This window comes from Canis aureus, chromosome 7 (genome assembly GCF_053574225.1).
Source record: "Canis aureus isolate CA01 chromosome 7, VMU_Caureus_v.1.0, whole genome shotgun sequence".
NCBI classification, from domain to species: Eukaryota; Metazoa; Chordata; class Mammalia; order Carnivora; family Canidae; genus Canis; species Canis aureus.
Genome location: NC_135617.1, coordinates 48,724,205 through 48,742,247, shown reverse-complemented (window position 1 = coordinate 48,742,247; position 18,043 = coordinate 48,724,205). Strand labels below are relative to the sequence as shown.

Genomic DNA, 18,043 nt, shown 5'->3' with positions numbered 1-18,043 from the left:
GTCATTTTAGTAACTGTTAATAATCTCACATTGTCTAGATAATTCTGAATTTCTTGGCAAATACTACAGAAATTACTAGAAGAAATTTAATCCTATTTGATTTGCTTTCTCTTAGCGCTCAAATTTATTCATAAAAATAAATTCCTCAAGTTTTCTTTAAAGGAAAACATCCTGTCCTTTAATCTCATCAACTAACATTTGATGTACTTTTCTCTCAACATAGATTAGAAAATCTCTTTATCTAACATCCATTACAGATACTCTAAAATTTCTCTATTTTGGTTTCCTCTTCTGAAATTAACTTGTAACCCTCTTTGTTTTTATGTTTATTATAAAAAATTCTGCTCTCAGACCCAGATTTCCAATGTAAGTCTTCACAGATTCAGTTTCAGAAATATCACTCTTGAGTCTGAAAACTGAGCTATATATCTTTTTTATAAGACAATCCATTAATATGATATTTTAGTGTCAATTTTTAATCAGCAAATCTTTTTTTATCTACTTTAAGTTACAGTCTCTTCATGGTCTTCTGTAAACTATAATGTTATGACTTCCTAATTGAGTATGAATCTTTTATGTTTCAAAAGATGATGAGCATAATCTGTACATCTATCAGGCTTTTTAAAAAATCTCTTGGTTCTGTCAACTTCAATTATACTTCATCACATAAACTGAGCAAAATGGCTCATATATGTGTAATCAGATATATACTATAGGAAAGGGAAAGGACTGATATTTAACTAAATATACAATTTGAAAGATCTACATATCATTTTCAGTGGGATCATATCTCTCAAAAACTGAAAATGTAAAAAAAAATTACAGATGTTCTTGTAGAGATGAGATGTATACCAACTATTGGAATGGTTACAGATATTCTGGTTTTCCTTTCTAAGCATATAGGAATCTAGTTGTAAAGACTTGCAATTAGCTATGTTAGTGATTTAGTTGCAGAAATCTATTAACTCTGAACAGACTAAAATAGTTTGCAAAAGTAGAAAATAAGAAAGTAACATCTATTAGACATCCACTACCATTTCAGTTCTTTCATTATACGAAGTTACACTAAGTAAGTATAATCATCTTCAGAAGTTCAACAGTCTAATTTAAATGGCTAATGCCTCACAATTTACTTATTTTATCATTCTACTATTTTTGTCTGTTCTGAGGGTAGGAATAGAAAGCATATCAAGATAATAGAGCATAGTATAATCCCTTCAAAATTAGATACAATAGCCTTGTGACAATATATTTTCATAAGTAACTCCTTACTCTATTTCTGAATATATTTTTTAAATGTAGAATCAAAGCAGAGAAATCCTCCAAATTAGAATGGTACTGAAATAGTCTTTTACTATATACCGTATCTTTTGGGGAACAATAAAAACAAAACAAAAAACTCCACAATCCTTAAAAAGTAGTATCATTTTTGTAGAAAAACTTGCTTCTTCTAAACTAATGGCTTTTATGTTTTAAATCCTTAAAGATGTAAATTATTTTAAAATGTATAAAATACACTTTAAGTAGTATTTCTGTAGACATCTTAACAGTAGTAACTATACTTCAAAGAAGTATATTTCTCAAATTTGAGAAAACTGAAAAAAATTCTGCCAAGCTGCCAACATTTCATAGAGCCATTTAAGACATTAACTCTAATAATATTAGCATCTTAGAGTGAAAATAAATGCTTTCCTGTTGGAGAGAATCAAAAACAAACCAAAAAATCGCAGGCTTCTACTCTTTTTCATTGTAACCATCTAATTAAATAATTTATCAACCATGTAAATTTGTCATGAAAACTTTTTTTGTTTTCCCAAACATATCGTAGTTGCTTTTTAGTTGGCTATTCATAGTTAGTGGTTACCTCCTCTTCTTCCAGCCTCTTTAATGAATCACCAGCAAATTTAATATATTGCGTCATGAGTGTCACCAGAGCAGTGTATCGGGTCCTTAGGTCCATGAACTGCAAAAAATGAAATAAACAATAAAAGCATAATCTCCAGTTGCTCTAAATGAGTTTAATGAACACTGACTAACAGTTATAACATTAACTAGCCTTTGTGATGGTAAAATACACAATTGCCCAATAATTGTAAGTAGGTAGGGATAGGCTTATTACTGTTGTGCAAAACATACTAAATGACAATTCTTCTCTAAATTTAATTGCAAAGTGTATTTGTTATTCTCTGCAATTAATAATTAATCTTGAATAAAGCTTTTCCAAGAATTTCTGTTGTTGTTTTTACAACCCTTAGGAAAAGCACTGTTTAGGTAGAGAGTTTCTTTTTTGGAATGAGGGAAAAAGTTCTGGAAATGGACAGTAGTCAGCATTTGCACAACAGTGTGAATGTACTGAGCGCCAATGAATTGGACACTTAAAAATGGTTAAAATGGCATGTTTTCTATTATGTGTATACAAATACAAATACATAATTTCTATTATGTGTGTACAACTATAATTTCTATGTGTATACAAATATATAAATACAATTTTTAAAGTATTGTTTCTCTCTTTTAGATCGCCTCACTTCTCTCTTGTACTTTTACTACCTCTTGAATAATGAGATCTGCTGAGCTCTGCATTCTTCGGCGTTTCACAGGAGATTTTTGCTGTGAATCTACCATGGCCCGGTAGGTCATTGTTTGTAATTCATAGTCCTGTACAAGAGTTATAAGATTCAATTAATTAAAGCAAAACATTAATGCTCCATTCTACAGTGACTCAATGCACAGAAATTGAACCTAGCTTCTTTCACTGAATAACATTTAAAAATTACTGCAAAACTACATTTTTAGGAATCTATCTAATCCTGGGATGTTTCCAAGGTGGTAATAAAAATTGGAAACATTTGGGTGGTCATAAAAGTTTCCCAAGTCTCTTTAGAAGCTCATGGAATCATTTAGTTATAATATGCTAGTTATATTCAGCTTTCCTTTCCCCTGGCTAGGCAACAGAACTGTAGATCTGGATGGCTAAATAGGCCCAGACATTGGCAACTTCAACCATGGGAACTGTCTCCTAAGAAAGTCACATTCTTTCAGGGAATATTCTAGCAATGTTAAAGAAGAGAGAGAAAAAACAAACACAAGCATGCACAAATCAATAAGAAACCAATTTCAGAGCTATACATCTATTCTGGTGTGTGTATGTATGCTGTTGTGCACGTGTGTGAGAGAGGATGAATGAAGCAGAGGCTGACATGTGACTCACATGTCCAACAGAGAATTATTAGCTAAGTGTCACAAATTAAGAGTCTCTGTTTTCACTATTTAACAGAGTGAAGTGATTTGCAGAGACTCTTTCTTAAAGTATATTGTTGAATCATATAGCTGAAAATTAAATTTGATGCAAGTAACTGTATCTTCTTACCTTCACTGTAGTTGAGTACTGTTCCGCATATTTTTGACACTCATCCATTTTGCTCTGTTTCATTTCTATTTCGGACACCAGCATCTACAAACACATAGAGTTTAGAAGGAAAAGAACAAGGAACTCTATACTATTCAACCAAGATGATCAGGAACTAAGAAATAACCATATCTTTTAATAATAAAGCTTCTTAGCCCTTTGCACTTAATATGTAATTAGGCAAATGACAAACTTCTACATTAAGCCACATAAATGACCCACTCAGGGAGGGCTTCCAAAACAGAAATCACTAAACTCTGCAGAAATCATCCAAAGATAGACTTGAAGGCCTTGAACCCACCTACTCCTGATCAAAGCAAAACTAGACACTACTGTCCTGCAAGACAGAATAAAAATCTTAAAGAATTTAATTCTCTGTCAAGTGTGGTATTTAATTTTCTCCCACTAGCCATTTTTGGGATCCCAACTATTGCAGCAAGCAGAGTACTAATAAAGAGATTTCCATACTGATGATTAAATGACCATTAGAAATTTGAACACTGTCCCAGCATGCTCTTTTCTTATTCCTTATACTTTCGAAAATGACTTCCAAAAAATCAAAGTACATGATGTATGTAGGTTTGGATTACAGGATTTTAGTATTTATGATTTACTCCTTATCTTCCTTCAAATACTTGCTGATTTTTTCTTTTAATGAGGTAAAGAAAGATAATGGTCATGAATGACCAAATGCAGACAAAACCTTCATATAAGAAACTGTTTTTACATACCTTCTGCTGATTCAACTGTGTGGCTAGAGTTTTACTATTTTCAGGCTGATTTTCCTGAATCTTTCTCTGGGTAGTTTCAACTTGCTGGATCCAATCATCTAACGGGTGATAAGTATCTCTGTAGTACTTCAGTGATTTGCCAATGCCTTCTAAGTCCCGTAACCTAAGAGAATAAAAACAAAGTAGTCACTGTTTCCAACAGTATCCATTAAGAGGGTGGAAGATACAGAGAGGAGAGATGAAATTACTGTACCACAGTGCACTATGTACAACAATAGGGGTGTGTGTAAAGATTTCAAGGCTACAGCACCTTGAGGACTATCTCCAAGGGCACACCATACTGGCATAGGTCGAATATAGATATTTTGGTCCTGGAGTTGTACAACTTAGTGATACTGTTTACTCCGGGTTCAAGCCTAACTGACTAAAGCTAAAAATCAGGGAAACTGGAAACGTAATCATAATTGTTATCAATCGGTATGTCTGAAGGACCCAAAGTTTGCATAAATGGCAGTTTACTTCTGAAATAATGATAAAGTAGTTCAAAAGACAGTTCAATGTGGACTCAAGAAAGTACTTCCTAGAACTGTGATTAAATAAAAATACCTCAGTTCCTGTGATTTTAAAACCACTATATTAAACCCATATAACATGTATTTTACAGAGATTCAATAATATATATTTGAATAGAATTTTAATTCTCAAGAATGGTACTATGCTATACAGGCATTTTATATGCATTTATATAAACATTAAAATGAATGAGAAAGGACACTATTCCATTTCTTTTAAGATGAGTCCTAAAAACATTCCATTTCCTTTCACTTTTTTATTTTAGTCACTGGGTGAATGATCTCAACTGTCTTATATCCTCAATTAAAATGAACACCGAGTCATTTCAATTGCTTTACACTTCTTAGGTCTAGTACAGATTCCTTCATACAGCCCCCTCAAACACATGGTAAGAACACGTTCTTACTAAATCTTGGTTATTTGAATATTGTAAGTTAGTAATAATTTCCTTTAGAAAAGGCAAGTAGATTTACTATACAGATGTCAGAGTATATCAACAGTTTTAACAACATAGAGTTGAAAAATATTTATTTTGAAGTTAATTGTCTTGCTGATTCCACCATATCAGAAAGAAATAAAATCAGGTGGAGCTCTTGCAATTAACAAAATTAACTATATATGGAAGGTAACTATATGAAATTAACTGTATATGGAAGTTTTTTTTTTAGAAACCCAGAAGTTTAGATTTTACCTAGAATACAGGATAAAAATTAAATCTGTGCTGAAACTGAACAAAAAAGGATACTAACCTGTTGTCAATCTGAACATGAATATTTTGCCACCTTTCAACCAACTGATCTGCTTTTTCCTTGTGCCAGTCAAAATCAAGGTCCCGTTCTTTATATGTTTTAAACATTTCATCACTGATGGCTTTAGCTTTCTGCAACTCATCCTCTAATGCATGGAACACCTCTCTCTTTTCATCTACTTCAGATCTCCATTGCTAAAATGCATTAATTGGTGAAAGTTATAAAAATTGTCAACCACCCACTATGTAAACACATTATTTACCTAACTTTACAATTTATTTACAAATGACTGATATAAAATCAGATCAAGAAAAGACTACATTTCATATATAAAAATGATATATTAGGCTGAACCATATGGAATTGTCAATCTCTGATGGCACTTTGACCTAAAAAGAACCCCAATTTTATAAAGTTCAAGCTAATAGAATTTGCACATCAATAAAAAAAATATATTCCATGAGTAAGTTTGCTACTTCTGTAAGTCTTTCGAACTGCCTATTTCTTAAACATCTACTAATCTCGTTTAAAAATGAATACATGCATTAAAAAAATTAATGAGATAATTTTTCACAACTACTTTGCAATGATTTCATACTCAATACTTTACATACAGAAATATCAATACAGATGAGTACAGTTACCAGTCTTTTTCCTTTCCTGAATTAACTCCTCTACTTACTTCCCTGATGTCTTAAAATAACTACCTCTTTCAGCAAGAGAATCTATTAGAAATAATTTAATTTTTTGCTTCAATTGCTTTTGCTGACCCAAATTAATTATAAAAAGCTATTATTGCAAAAAGACACAAATTTCAAATGAGAAGAACTCTCCTCAAATGAAAAATGACTTATTTACACTAAGGTACGGTTATGTAGAGATATGAAATGAAATTAATATAAATGTATTCAAATTAAGATATTTACTAGTTGATATTTGAAGATCTAGGTACTAGAGAAATTTTTAGAGTGTGATCTTAGCAAATAGCCATAAATGAGGTGCATTACCTTTAAAGTACTTATTAGATTCTCAATGTTATTCTTGTCAGCTATAACTGCTTCTTCTTCACACAGTTTAGTTTCATAGAGTTTAACAAGAGCTTCTGCTGCTTGTGTGTTTTTTAACACCAAATTAACAGTTTTCAGTCTAAAAAAGAGAATGCAACAATAGCCTCTTATTAGTAAACATTTATTTTCCAATAATGCAGTCCTGAAGAACCATTTATGATGCAAGATATAGCATGTTCTTCATCTTGGAATATGAAACACACTGACTACAAGATTAACATTCGGCTAACTCTCTTCTTAATGGAGGGCATGTGCTCCAATCCATGCCCTGCCCTGCAGATGGTATATTTTGTAAGAGATTCCAGGGTAAGGTGGTCTTCTTTCAAACCTTATTCAGAACAAGCTTGAGAGGAAAGTCCTATAAGCTACAACAGCTGAGGGACTAAACCCATAGGCAAAAATGTGGGAAAAGCATACACATGCCCTATTCCCTCAGGCATATTTCTTTTCAACAGAAAGCATAATAAATCCAGAGAAACATTTAATAGATATTATTAAGACAAAAAAGGGATTATTTACATTCATAAAAATGAATGTTTTGAAATGAACAGCATATATATATGTTTATATATACACAAAAAAGGGATTATTTACATTCATAAAAATGAATGTTTTTAAATGAACAGCATATATATATGTTTATATATATACACATAACTATGGGAGTTGAATGAAGCAAATTTATATTAAAACAGAGGTTACATACTTATCTATGTAAGTAGAAGACATAGAATAGACTTGGTTCATGTTCTGAATGACCACACCGAGCTCAGATCGTAAGGTGGGAACTGATGCAGAGGTTGCTGCTTGACTGAAAAATTCTTCACATTTATTCGTGATTGTTCCCAAATCATCTTTAAGTCGCTCCAGTTCTTTCTTTAGTTTCTATAGAAGAGAGAATAAACACGGGTATTAGGCTAGGACTCCACCTGGGGCATCTTTTCTAAAACAGCTTGAAAACACACAATTTACATTATAATCACTGACTTAAAAAACTACGTTATGTATTCTTTACTTTTTCTTTATCAAGGAAACTAAGCCTGGGCCTTCAAGTTTTATCATCAGTAATTCCTTTACTGCCCATCTCCTCGGGCACAAACATGTAACTTAGTGCTTCTGCATCCAGCAGCTCATCAATAAGCATTCACAACTGTCACTATGAGAAACCCCGAGACACTCTATCATAATGGGTGAAAGGGTACACGTTTCTGCATTTACCTAAGTCAAAGGCAAAACTGAATTAGAAAATTCTCATTCACGATAAGCAATAAATACATAATCAGAACTCACGTGGTGACCAGTGGGCAAAGCTGAGCCCATGAGAAGTCACCGGAGTCAACAACGAATGTCATTGTGACAGTTATTTACCTTGAGTCCATTATGTCCCAAGATAGTTACAAATCTCACCTCCTGCTCTGTGATTCTGAACACACTTTCATGCAAATCATCTCTTTCCAATGGAGTGCGGATCTGTCTAATCAACCGATCCTCACAACTCTCTAACCGAAGTCTAATGTTTCGAACTTCAGAGATGTAGAGGTTATACACAGACTCCTCTTGCTCCTCTGTGAAAATAAATATAATGTTTGGAAAACACTTTGTTCTCTGTCTTCTGGATGTTGCTGTTAACATTTTAACTTGGCAGTTTTACTACCACTGGACATAGCTGGTCAGACTAAGGTCACCCACCAGTCATTACCACAATCCCACTCTAAGGATATAAACCTTCAAATAATAGACCTTATAATTTACGAACAATTAATAAAATTTTCCTAAGGCTATCTAAGTCCCAATTTCTGATTTATGATATCCAAGGAAAGTAATACATTACGCTGTTATATGTTCACAAAAATCTGAATTACATTAGCTACAGGTTAATTTTTTAAATTTAAAAAAATTCCTTAAAAATGAAAGGTAGATAAAGAATTTGTTAATGTTTAAAAATATTTTAAATAGATTACTAATAAAGTTTTTTGTCTCTAAGTGATATTAAAAGAATTAATAAAATATATATTTAACAAAACTTAACTAGACAAAAATCTTCTCCTTTAATCTCTGTATAAAATCCAAGTTTTGTTATGGGATATCTCTGTACCTTCCTCTCAATTTTGCTAAGACTCTTAAACTGCTCTAAAAAAAATCAAGTGTTTTTTTTTTATCCAGGTGTGATACATGGAAAAATAACTGAATCTTTTCAAAAACTAGATCATTCTGAACATTACAAAATAGTGACAATGTTGAAAAGTAGATGTATTAAGAATTCACTGCTTGTCCCATTATTTGGTTGGCATCTTTTTATTAATTGATCACTTAAAAATAAATGAACCCCCCCCTTGCATCTCCCTACTACAACTGTGCTTTTAATGTTCCAGCACCTGTGTCCACCTATTATAGGCTGAGTAATATAACACACCGAAGATCAAGATACCCACTGAGAGTAAAAAATAGCCTGGACTAATCACCCTGAGAGGAAAAAAAAAAAAAAAGATAAGGATTCCCATGCTTTACCTCTTTCTGCTGATTTAAGAAGTTCTTGATAATATTGCTTACAAACATTAACCTCCTTCTCCAGTTGTGTTATATCTGAGCCCGAAAATATTTGGGATTCCTGGCTATCTTCCAGAAAATCTTCAAAACGAGATTGTAGGTTACTCAGAACTTGCTGATGTTCACCAGGTAACATTGTCTTTATCTAAAGAAGACCAATGATCCATATGATCAAATGATTATAGTACTAACAGCTAAATTTAAATGGGATAGATCTTAGGTTAGGGTCTTCTGGTGTAGGTCAGTTCATATTAATAGTCATAAATAGAAGAGTGATTTGAAATTAATGTTATTTTTTATTAACAATTTCAAGTTTTAATAGATTAGGAAAAACAAGAGTATAAAATATCAAAAAATGAGATCAAACTATATCCATCCCGTAAGTCCAAACAGCGTATCTTCTCTTCCCAAAATGTAATAAACAGTGAATGAAATATGTGATCTCCAGATATCCACCATTCTTAGAAAGTGCCATGTACATAGCAAGTATGTAACAAAATATTTATTAAATGGATGAATATTAACATGGATCTGCTGGACTCCATCCTATTCGCGAACAAATACACACTCCACCCCTCATAATAATGTGCCCCACATTTTTGGACAGATTAGGCCAATATGTAGACTCATACTTACTGAAGCCACATTGCTAGCTCGAATTCTGTCAATTTCATTGATGAGATAATGCCAGGACACTACACTCTTCATGTTTATGTGAGACTCATGCCAAAGAGTCAGGACATTCTGATACTGTTGCTCAATTCTGAAATACATGAGAAATACAGACAAACTAAACACTGATTAAGCCTTTCCACTCCCTCTGGAAACACGTATAATTTTTCTTTCTGTTGTAAACTATCCCATCTTTACTAGTTCAAGATCTTTCTGATCCTATGGGTCTTGACAAAGTATTGATTGTTTTGTTAACCTTCAGAGAGCCTCCAAACACAGTTCTGTGTGTTTAGTAAATGCATACAAACCTGTTTGCAAAGTCAACTGCTTCTTTGTTTGGTGGAGGAACTGTAAAGCACACAGATGGGACCATAGCCTCATTCCCAGTAGGGCTAATGACTTTCCATTTAGCACGATGAGAATTGTTGGCCAAAACACATTCATCATCTTTGTAAATGGTTATCTGGTTTCAAATGAAGAAAAGAATAACCAAATGAGGTCACTGTTGACTAATCCTTTACTAATCCCAATCTTGGGACTTTTTGTTTTTTTGAGGTAGAAAACTTTACCACTGGTCAGCAATATGACCTCATTTTTAAAAGGTAAGAATAATGCCAAAAATTGGTCTATTTCTAGAATACCTCAATTTGTCTGTAGTCACAGATAGCTTTGATCGGAATAGAAGTTTTGAGTGCACAGTCAGGATTCCTTGGCTTCAGCTGAATTATTGTTTTTGCTCTCCCCATCAGGCTTGCTATTGTGCTTTTATACTGCAAAAGTTCTTCTTTCTCTTCCTAAGTAATAAATAAGACAGATTTTTAAAAATTAAAAGACTTGTACTCTTTCTTCTTTTAGGGCTTTACACAAGTAAAATTTCATCATAAAAGTTTTCCCTGACCACTTGGTCTAAATATTCAATCCCTCTCTGCCCCTCTTACATCTCTTTCCTTGTTTTGTTTGGTTGGTTTTTCCTCTTTAGCATTTACCACTATACCACATACTTTACTTTTTTATCACGTTTATTGTCTGCTCCCCCTCTAGCAGGTAAGCACCAGGAGGGTAGGGATTCTTCTCTGTTTTTTTCACTGCTCTATCTCCAGTACTTAAAACAGTGTCTAGGCTCTAAGAAGTACTTAGTTATTTGTGAAGTGAATGACTAAACACAGACACACATGCACACACACACACACAGAATACTCTCAAAACAATTATTTAAAATATCAAGGCAATCACATAAAAAACTCATCTGTTGGGGATCCCTGGGTGGCGCAGCGGTTTGGCGCCTGCCTTTGGCCCAGGGTGCGATCCTGGAGACCCGGGATCGAATCCCACATCGGGCTCCCAGTGCATGGAGCCTGCTTCTCCCTCTGCCTATGTCTCTGCCTCTCTCTCTCTCTCTCTCTCTATCTCTCTCTCTGTGACTATCATAAATAAATAAAAAATTAAAAAAAAAAAAAACTCATCTGTTGTACTTGTTATCAAAAAATACTAAAGCTGAATGCTTGATCGAATGAGGTGGAAATACCAAGAGTATCAATAAAACATAAAGTTCTGCACACATAAAAATACGATGAAATACTAATCTAATCCGGATTATCCAGGATTGGACTGATGAAATGCATAGGTTTTTGTATGAGTACCATTGACTCCTGAACAAGGTCTTCCAGTTTGTGAATACTGCTTGATCTATCACAGCTGTACTTGCGCTGAATGGCGTCCTTCAGATTCCTTAAGTAATCAGTTGCTTCTTTGGCATCATTGAAAAACTATAAAAAGATGAAAACTGGCAGTTAAGAGTATATTAAATGCTAGTAAACCTAGAGTTGTCAGATCCGAGTACCAGAGCCCCGTGGATCCCTCATGAGGGAGAAGAGAGTAAAATCATAAGACCACTTAATAGTCACATCACTCCTTTACCCAAACAACTCTTGAGTTTGGAGAATTATCAGGAAACCGAAGTGTCTAAAGTATATCTGTATTGCATTTTGGCCCTATATTATTTTGGCTAAAGTTTGGTTTTCCTTGAGGGTCCAAATGATTTTTAAGTAGGAATGATATTCTAAAGAACATTTTAAAACTTAAAAATTAAAAAAAAAAATAAAAGCTCTCTGTAATTATTCCCTTGTGAAAGATATTTATAAGATATTTTCTGACATTTTTAAAGGTTTTAAAGGATTTCCTCCTTAATGGATTGCTTCAATCTATCCTATAGGACATATGTCCCATATATCCTACAAATAAAATATTTATTTTATTTCCTCTGCACATTAAATACATGTCCCTAATTAACATGAAGATACTTTTTGTAAAAAGGCCAAAATCATAGTACTATCAACTGACATTGTGGTTCGATTCGTATACCTCAAAATATGCAGTGTTTTCCTTTATGTGCTGCTCCACACATTGGCACAGCTGTAATATCCAGCTCCACTGCGTCTGCATTGCTGCTCGGTAGGCCTTAGAGATGAAACACAGCCATTATAACTGGCTGAAGAGTAATGACATACATAATATAACAAAGCTTTTAAAGGTGTAAAAACTCTGCTATCCAAATAGATGATGAGATTGTTTTAACAGAGTAAGACTTGAAAATTAGGGTAGTGAAATGACCCTCTAATATAAGAGTCCGTACTTGCACAAAGTCAGTCCTAAGCATTTACATATTAAATTTAAAATAAAAATGTAAAAATACACACAGAAATAGATTGTTCTGTAGTTTTCTTTGTCTTTGTTTCTAAAACTTGAAACAAAACTAGAAGTTCTTTGGTGGGAAGAGGGGTGACTTAGGTGTTTGCTTTTGCCAGGGAAAAGTTTGGGGAGAGTAAAGAAGAGTGTAATCTCTTATCGCTGTAATTCTGGAACTATAATTATTATAACACTAAGAATTTTTATTTAAAATATTTTTGAATTTTTAATATGAAGTGAATCTCTCATGAAGCAAAAGATAACTGAGAGAACATCTACTTCATAAAGAAAACATAAAACACTTTTTTATATTTAAGATGCCATTCACTGATGTCCAGCAGAGGGCGATCTAGATGCTTTAATGAAAAGGTCTCTTAAGCTTGTTCTTCCCCTTTGGGAAAAACTGCTGAGCTATGCTCAGGCAGGCTTTCTGAATGAAATATACAGTGTAGCACTGGAAATCTGGCAACATAGAGCGGTCATATTACCTGTGCCCTCAAATTAAGCCACTATGAGCAAATTGGCTTAAAGACATCATTGTGAGTTGTTAGATTATTAGTTTCTTTTCTCATATAACATTTGAAATAGTGTTGATAATTAAGTAAATATTATCTGTGTACCCACAAGATGCTAAACAGGCCAATGGAATTGTAAAGATGACTCAGGCTTAATTTTATCCCTCAAGAAACTTTTAGTTAATTAGATTAACATCTCTACATAAAAGTAATCAGGTTCACATTCACACATTATCCAATCCCATTAAAATTCTTGGCCTGTAATCATAATCCCTAACAGTTTTCATCTCTACCTTGAAGAATACTCTATTTTTAGTTTATCATCATACAAAAGTATATCCAGACCCTTCATTATTCTAATTTGCTTTCCCTAGTGTTTCCCCTACTCTTCGATGTCTTTAACTTCCTATATGGTATTACATGCACTTGAATGACTATATTATTATATGAAGAATGTCAAATATAACATTCCCAAAACTTCTACTGGGGCCTAAAATTTTACTAATCTTTTGTATCGTGGAAATTTCAGTGAACAAAGACTATCAGATGCCTCTCCTCAACTGCGAAAGTTTGAAGCATCTCACATTTTAAGCAGAGCTCCATTTGTTTCTTCTGCCAATATACCATGTTTCCCCATCTTTGATGCTCCTCTCATTCTTATATAACCCCCTTTACATTTAGAAAGTCACTAACTCTAACTAGTATATGTTAGGACTAAAGAGTAAATACCACTACCACATGGGAAACCTGATAAATCCTACACCAATTTTCCACTTCTGGATATGAAATGTGTGCACTATACCATAAGGCTTTGCCGGGTTGTTGTTCCAATACACCTCACAAAACCAGACCATGAATAAAATTATTAAGTAATAATAACAAATACTTCCTGAGAAATATGTACCAAGAACCGCACTAAGTAAGAGTATGTCATTTGTCTCATTTTTACCACAGCTCTATGGGTTAGAAGGATCACCCCCATTTTACACAGGTGAGGGGGGCTAAGTAGGTTATATCACTTGCACAATATCACAGTCAGGAAGAAATAAAAAAATAAAAGTTTGTGAAGTCAAGATCCTTCATATTTATTGTAATACATCTCTTTAGCCATGGGAGTTGACAAAGGTACCTTTATTCTAAGTGATGAGTGGGTGACACACTTAGAGAAAGCAAGAGAGTTAAAGGTAAGAATCACTATGAATATGTCAGAAACATTATTTTTGAGCCACACTGTAATAAAAGTTTGATAGTTTGTATTTTTTAATTTATCAGCAATAAAAGGATCTGAAGAGTAATCATCAACTGTCAATATTCAACTACGACTGTTACACTTCCTGACTTACCTCAATCGTTAATCGGGCTGGGTGATTTTCCAAAAGTAGTTGCTCTGCTATCTCCTGAACGGATTTAATATTTTCTTCTTTTTGGTCAAGTTCTCTCATTAATTCCTAATGTAAGAAAGAATAAAGAAGCAAGGTTAGAAAAAAGACCTATACCTGAGATACAACTTAGCCATTCAATGACAAAGGCTGTACGTACAGCATGGTAATCTTTTTTCCGAGCTATGTTGGTATTTCTTTCACTCCAATCATAAGCAACTTCCTCCTCTTCTTTTTCATTCAACCAAATAAGTTCATTAGTTGCACGAGTTACAAAATTATGGAGTGTATCAAGGTGCCGTTCCTGATTCCGGGATGTATTCTTTATTAAAAAAAAATCAATTTTAAGAATCATGTCTTGGCCAAATAGAGATAAGGAAAATTCTTATTAAAAGTTGTAAAAAAAAAAAAAAAAACTTACCAAGAGTTTTGCATACTGATTCTCTAATCGGTGTAACTTTTCGGTGTAAGTTAGTTTCAGAGGTGCTGTCATTTGGATCTATAATATGGGATAAAAAGACATTGAGGTTTTAGGGATATTTCTGACTCATACTCACTACATCTATTATTTTGTTACAGGATTTTATTTAAAAAGAGCAAAACAACAGCAAGTTAAAATGAAATACATACAGATTTTAAATTCATATACCTCACTGATTTTAGCTTCTTTAAGGCTAGACTCAAATTCTTCAATAGCTCGGTGAACATTTTTATGGTTTTCTAAATGGCTTTCAACACTTGGCAAATCTGAACCCCACTCAGTGCGGTCCAGCTGCACCTTTAAACAGAAAGATACTAGAGTTAAAAGAGAAACAGACAACAATAAAGACTGCAACTTTCAGGTAAACATTCTTTTACCTGCATTTCATCAACCCAATTCAAAAGATCCTGAACAAATTTCATGTTGATTTCCTCTTCTGTCAAATTCTGATCCAGCAAAGAAGACTTCAGAAGGGGCTTTCGGATCTGCATTAACTTTAGAGTTTGCAATGAATTGGTCTCTACTCCTGAACTGAAACTTGGAACTAATCCCCCTGATGGGAAACCAGGTGTATAAGCCGGAGTGACAGATGGAGTCAGGCGGGAAGTCAGACCTGATGAGAGGCCTGATGTCACACTAGAAGGGGTCAGGGAAGGCGTTAAACCCTGTGTCAGTCCTGTATTCAGACTGGGGTTTAAGGTCTGTGCAAATCCTGAGTTTAAACTTTGAGTAATTCCTGATATCATGAGCTTTGTTTGTTCCGTTGTCAGCATGCGTCCTTTGCTGTACACGGAGGAACATTCATTCCTTAAGGCCATAATTTCATCACGAAGTTTTGCAACCCTGAAAAGAAAATCAAAAGGGATAAATTATAAAAGGCATTGTTCACAAAGAGTGAACCCTAATGCCAACCGTGGTCTAAATTAGTTAGTTAACTGTAATATATTGATATTGGCTCATCAATTGAAACAGCTGGATCATACTAATTCAAGATGTTAATAATTGAGGAAGGGGCATATGAAGAGGATATGGGAACTCTATACTTTTCAATCCATTTTTCTGTAGACCTGAACTGTTTAAAAAATAGCCTACTAAAAAAAGTCTATGTAATCATATTGATAAAATTTTGCATCACAATTTTTTTCACTGAACTTCACGCTATAAGCACTTTCCATATTATCACATAGTCACTGCACTATACTGTGATCATTCTCCTATTGTTTGACATGTAGGATATTTCCAAATTTTGTTATTATAAAATATCTCTGACATGAACAAACAGCTTTTTTCTATATTTATTTATATATTCTCTATATTTAAAATTATTATAAATTCTTAAAAGTGAAATTACTATTATAAATTCTTAAAAGTGAAACTACCATCTATAATTTTTGCTTTACATATATCTTACATATATATTCGTAATATATACAGTCTACAACCTGAAAAGGTTCCATCCCTACCCCCAAACCCACTTCTCAGAGATACAGAATTTTACATAAGTTTTTTCCCAACATTTTGTTATAAACACTTCCACGAAAGGATAAATAGAAAAAGTTAAAAATTGAGTTAAAAGGCTCCTTTCCTTATATTTTCCCTTTTTCAAATGTCATACAAATATTTTACCTGTAAGTTAGTTACTACAGTATTGTAGGCACTATAAAGTATTTTTCCTATTACTTATCTTTGAAGAAAAAATACCTACTTAACATATCAAAATATATCAGGATTAAGGTGACACACATTTTCAACTGAAAAGAGCATAAGAAATAAATTTCATAAAACTGTCATAACTCTACACTCTCATCACAAGTGTCCATGAAGCAATTATACAAAGCACAGAGTATGAATAAGTAGGAATCTTACCTCTGTACCAACTGATCTGCCTGGTAGTATTTTCCATCAATAAGAATCTGTACATCAATTACATGCTGGCGTAAAAGGTTCTCACATTCAAGTATATATCCGGCAATTTCTGCTTCATTCTGAAACTGCACTCCTGATTCTAATCTTTTAGAATCCTGTATTTTAAAAGAACTCAACATTAATTCTTTGAAACAAGTTTCAAAACTAGCCTCAAATATAAAACCCAAAATATTGGCATGAAAAGCTACTTGGGTCTTCTGTTTTCCCTTTTGGTTCAAATATACATTCTCTTTTTGCTCACTGTTCCTCAAAACAGGAAACAGTGATCACAATCATTAACAAGCTTTAATTTTCAGTATAGGACAATACCAAGAATCAACCAAATGTTATACGAAAGTTTTAGTTCAAACAAAATATAGACCCCCTCCACCACAGTCCCAATGGCTCCTAAAATTAACTTACGGACTGGAGAGCATTTCGGGCAAGGATCAGTTTGTCTTCGCAGATGACACTGTCCCTTTGAACTCGGTTGGCAATCTGCTGCAACATTTCCAACCTAAAAGAAGAGACAAAATAAATTAAAGCCTCTCCCTTTGAAGTCACAGAGTTTACCGTCCCTGAAAAATGCCTCCCTGCCAAAAGTAAAACAATCCTATGACAAGGATTCAATACCTGCGTCCATCAAAGGATTCATTGCCGAAGCTAATGCAGGAGTTGATCAGTGTTGGACCACAATTAACCGAGAGAAAGTTTTCATTTGAATCCAAACTGGTTCGAGTGCTAGTAGTGTTACTAAACACAGAATCACTGCTTCGGTAGCTGTAACTACTACTGTGCATTTTTATTCCTGAAATGATGTCCCTTCTTTGACTATTCCAAGTAGACTAAAAAGTAGAAGGTCTGCTAAGAGCTCTACTTCTTACGGTGAAAAGCACCAACTAATTGTCACAGCCGTAATGTCTCCTTAAATATGCTCCAACCTGCATATTAAACACGCAGCAAATAATACACTGATAGCTATTCAAAAGAATCTCGCCTAAAGCCATGCGTTTGCTAGCTGAGGTTTGCCTTTTGTAGCCTGCATTAAAACTCTACAAGTATGGACAAGGCAGGCTGATCAGGGCGTCACTGGAAAAGATTTGCCAAATATTTTCATCAAGAGTCATCCCACTGCAGCCACCCTAAAAAACAACTCAGACACCTCCCTGAAGCCCAGGTACAATTAGTAAAGGTTGTTTGGGCAAAACCAATCATCAGCTCACAAACACAAATATTCAATAACAATCTGACTTTTGCACCAGGTCTGTCCTAAGAAACATAAGGCTAAAAACTGGTACTTATAAGTACCCGTAAACAAATGAGTTTGATA

General features: G+C 33.8%; 1 protein-coding gene and 1 long non-coding RNA gene across 34 annotated transcripts in view; one reads left to right on the top strand and one right to left on the bottom strand.

The window, feature by feature from the left end:
* The window catches only part of LOC144317329 (uncharacterized), a 49,694-nt gene extending 46,780 nt beyond the window's left edge, over positions 1 to 2,914 (top strand). For 2 of the 4 annotated variants that reach the window (XR_013383298.1, XR_013383299.1), the window contains exon 8: positions 2,519 to 2,910. This is a non-coding gene — a long non-coding RNA (uncharacterized LOC144317329). Of the gene's footprint in view, positions 1 to 2,518 lie in introns of all 4 variants that reach the window. The other 2 variants (XR_013383297.1, XR_013383296.1) reach the window with 2 other exon arrangements.
* DST (dystonin) overlaps positions 1 to 18,043 on the bottom strand; it is a 480,488-nt gene that overhangs the window by 148,704 nt on the left and 313,741 nt on the right. For 27 of the 30 annotated variants that reach the window (XM_077903540.1, XM_077903549.1, XM_077903545.1 and 24 more), the window contains 21 exons: positions 17,137 to 17,230; positions 16,675 to 16,829; positions 15,186 to 15,651; positions 14,977 to 15,105; positions 14,749 to 14,826; positions 14,488 to 14,649; positions 14,292 to 14,396; positions 12,110 to 12,205; positions 11,389 to 11,514; positions 10,390 to 10,542; positions 10,057 to 10,211; positions 9,713 to 9,839; positions 9,038 to 9,221; positions 7,937 to 8,094; positions 7,236 to 7,414; positions 6,470 to 6,608; positions 5,463 to 5,656; positions 4,141 to 4,303; positions 3,371 to 3,454; positions 2,551 to 2,658; positions 1,865 to 1,963 (listed from right to left, as the gene is read on the bottom strand). In XM_077903540.1, coding sequence (XP_077759666.1) covers positions 1,865 to 1,963; positions 2,551 to 2,658; positions 3,371 to 3,454; positions 4,141 to 4,303; positions 5,463 to 5,656; positions 6,470 to 6,608; positions 7,236 to 7,414; positions 7,937 to 8,094; positions 9,038 to 9,221; positions 9,713 to 9,839; positions 10,057 to 10,211; positions 10,390 to 10,542; positions 11,389 to 11,514; positions 12,110 to 12,205; positions 14,292 to 14,396; positions 14,488 to 14,649; positions 14,749 to 14,826; positions 14,977 to 15,105; positions 15,186 to 15,651; positions 16,675 to 16,829; positions 17,137 to 17,230 — 3,154 coding nt within the window. Of the gene's footprint in view, positions 1 to 1,864; positions 1,964 to 2,550; positions 2,659 to 3,370; positions 3,455 to 4,140; positions 4,304 to 5,462; positions 5,657 to 6,469; positions 6,609 to 7,235; positions 7,415 to 7,936; positions 8,095 to 9,037; positions 9,222 to 9,712; positions 9,840 to 10,056; positions 10,212 to 10,389; positions 10,543 to 11,388; positions 11,515 to 12,109; positions 12,206 to 14,291; positions 14,397 to 14,487; positions 14,650 to 14,748; positions 14,827 to 14,976; positions 15,106 to 15,185; positions 15,652 to 16,674; positions 16,830 to 17,136; positions 17,231 to 17,346; positions 17,711 to 18,043 lie in introns of those variants that run through there. The other 3 variants (XM_077903567.1, XM_077903560.1, XM_077903566.1) reach the window with 3 other exon arrangements.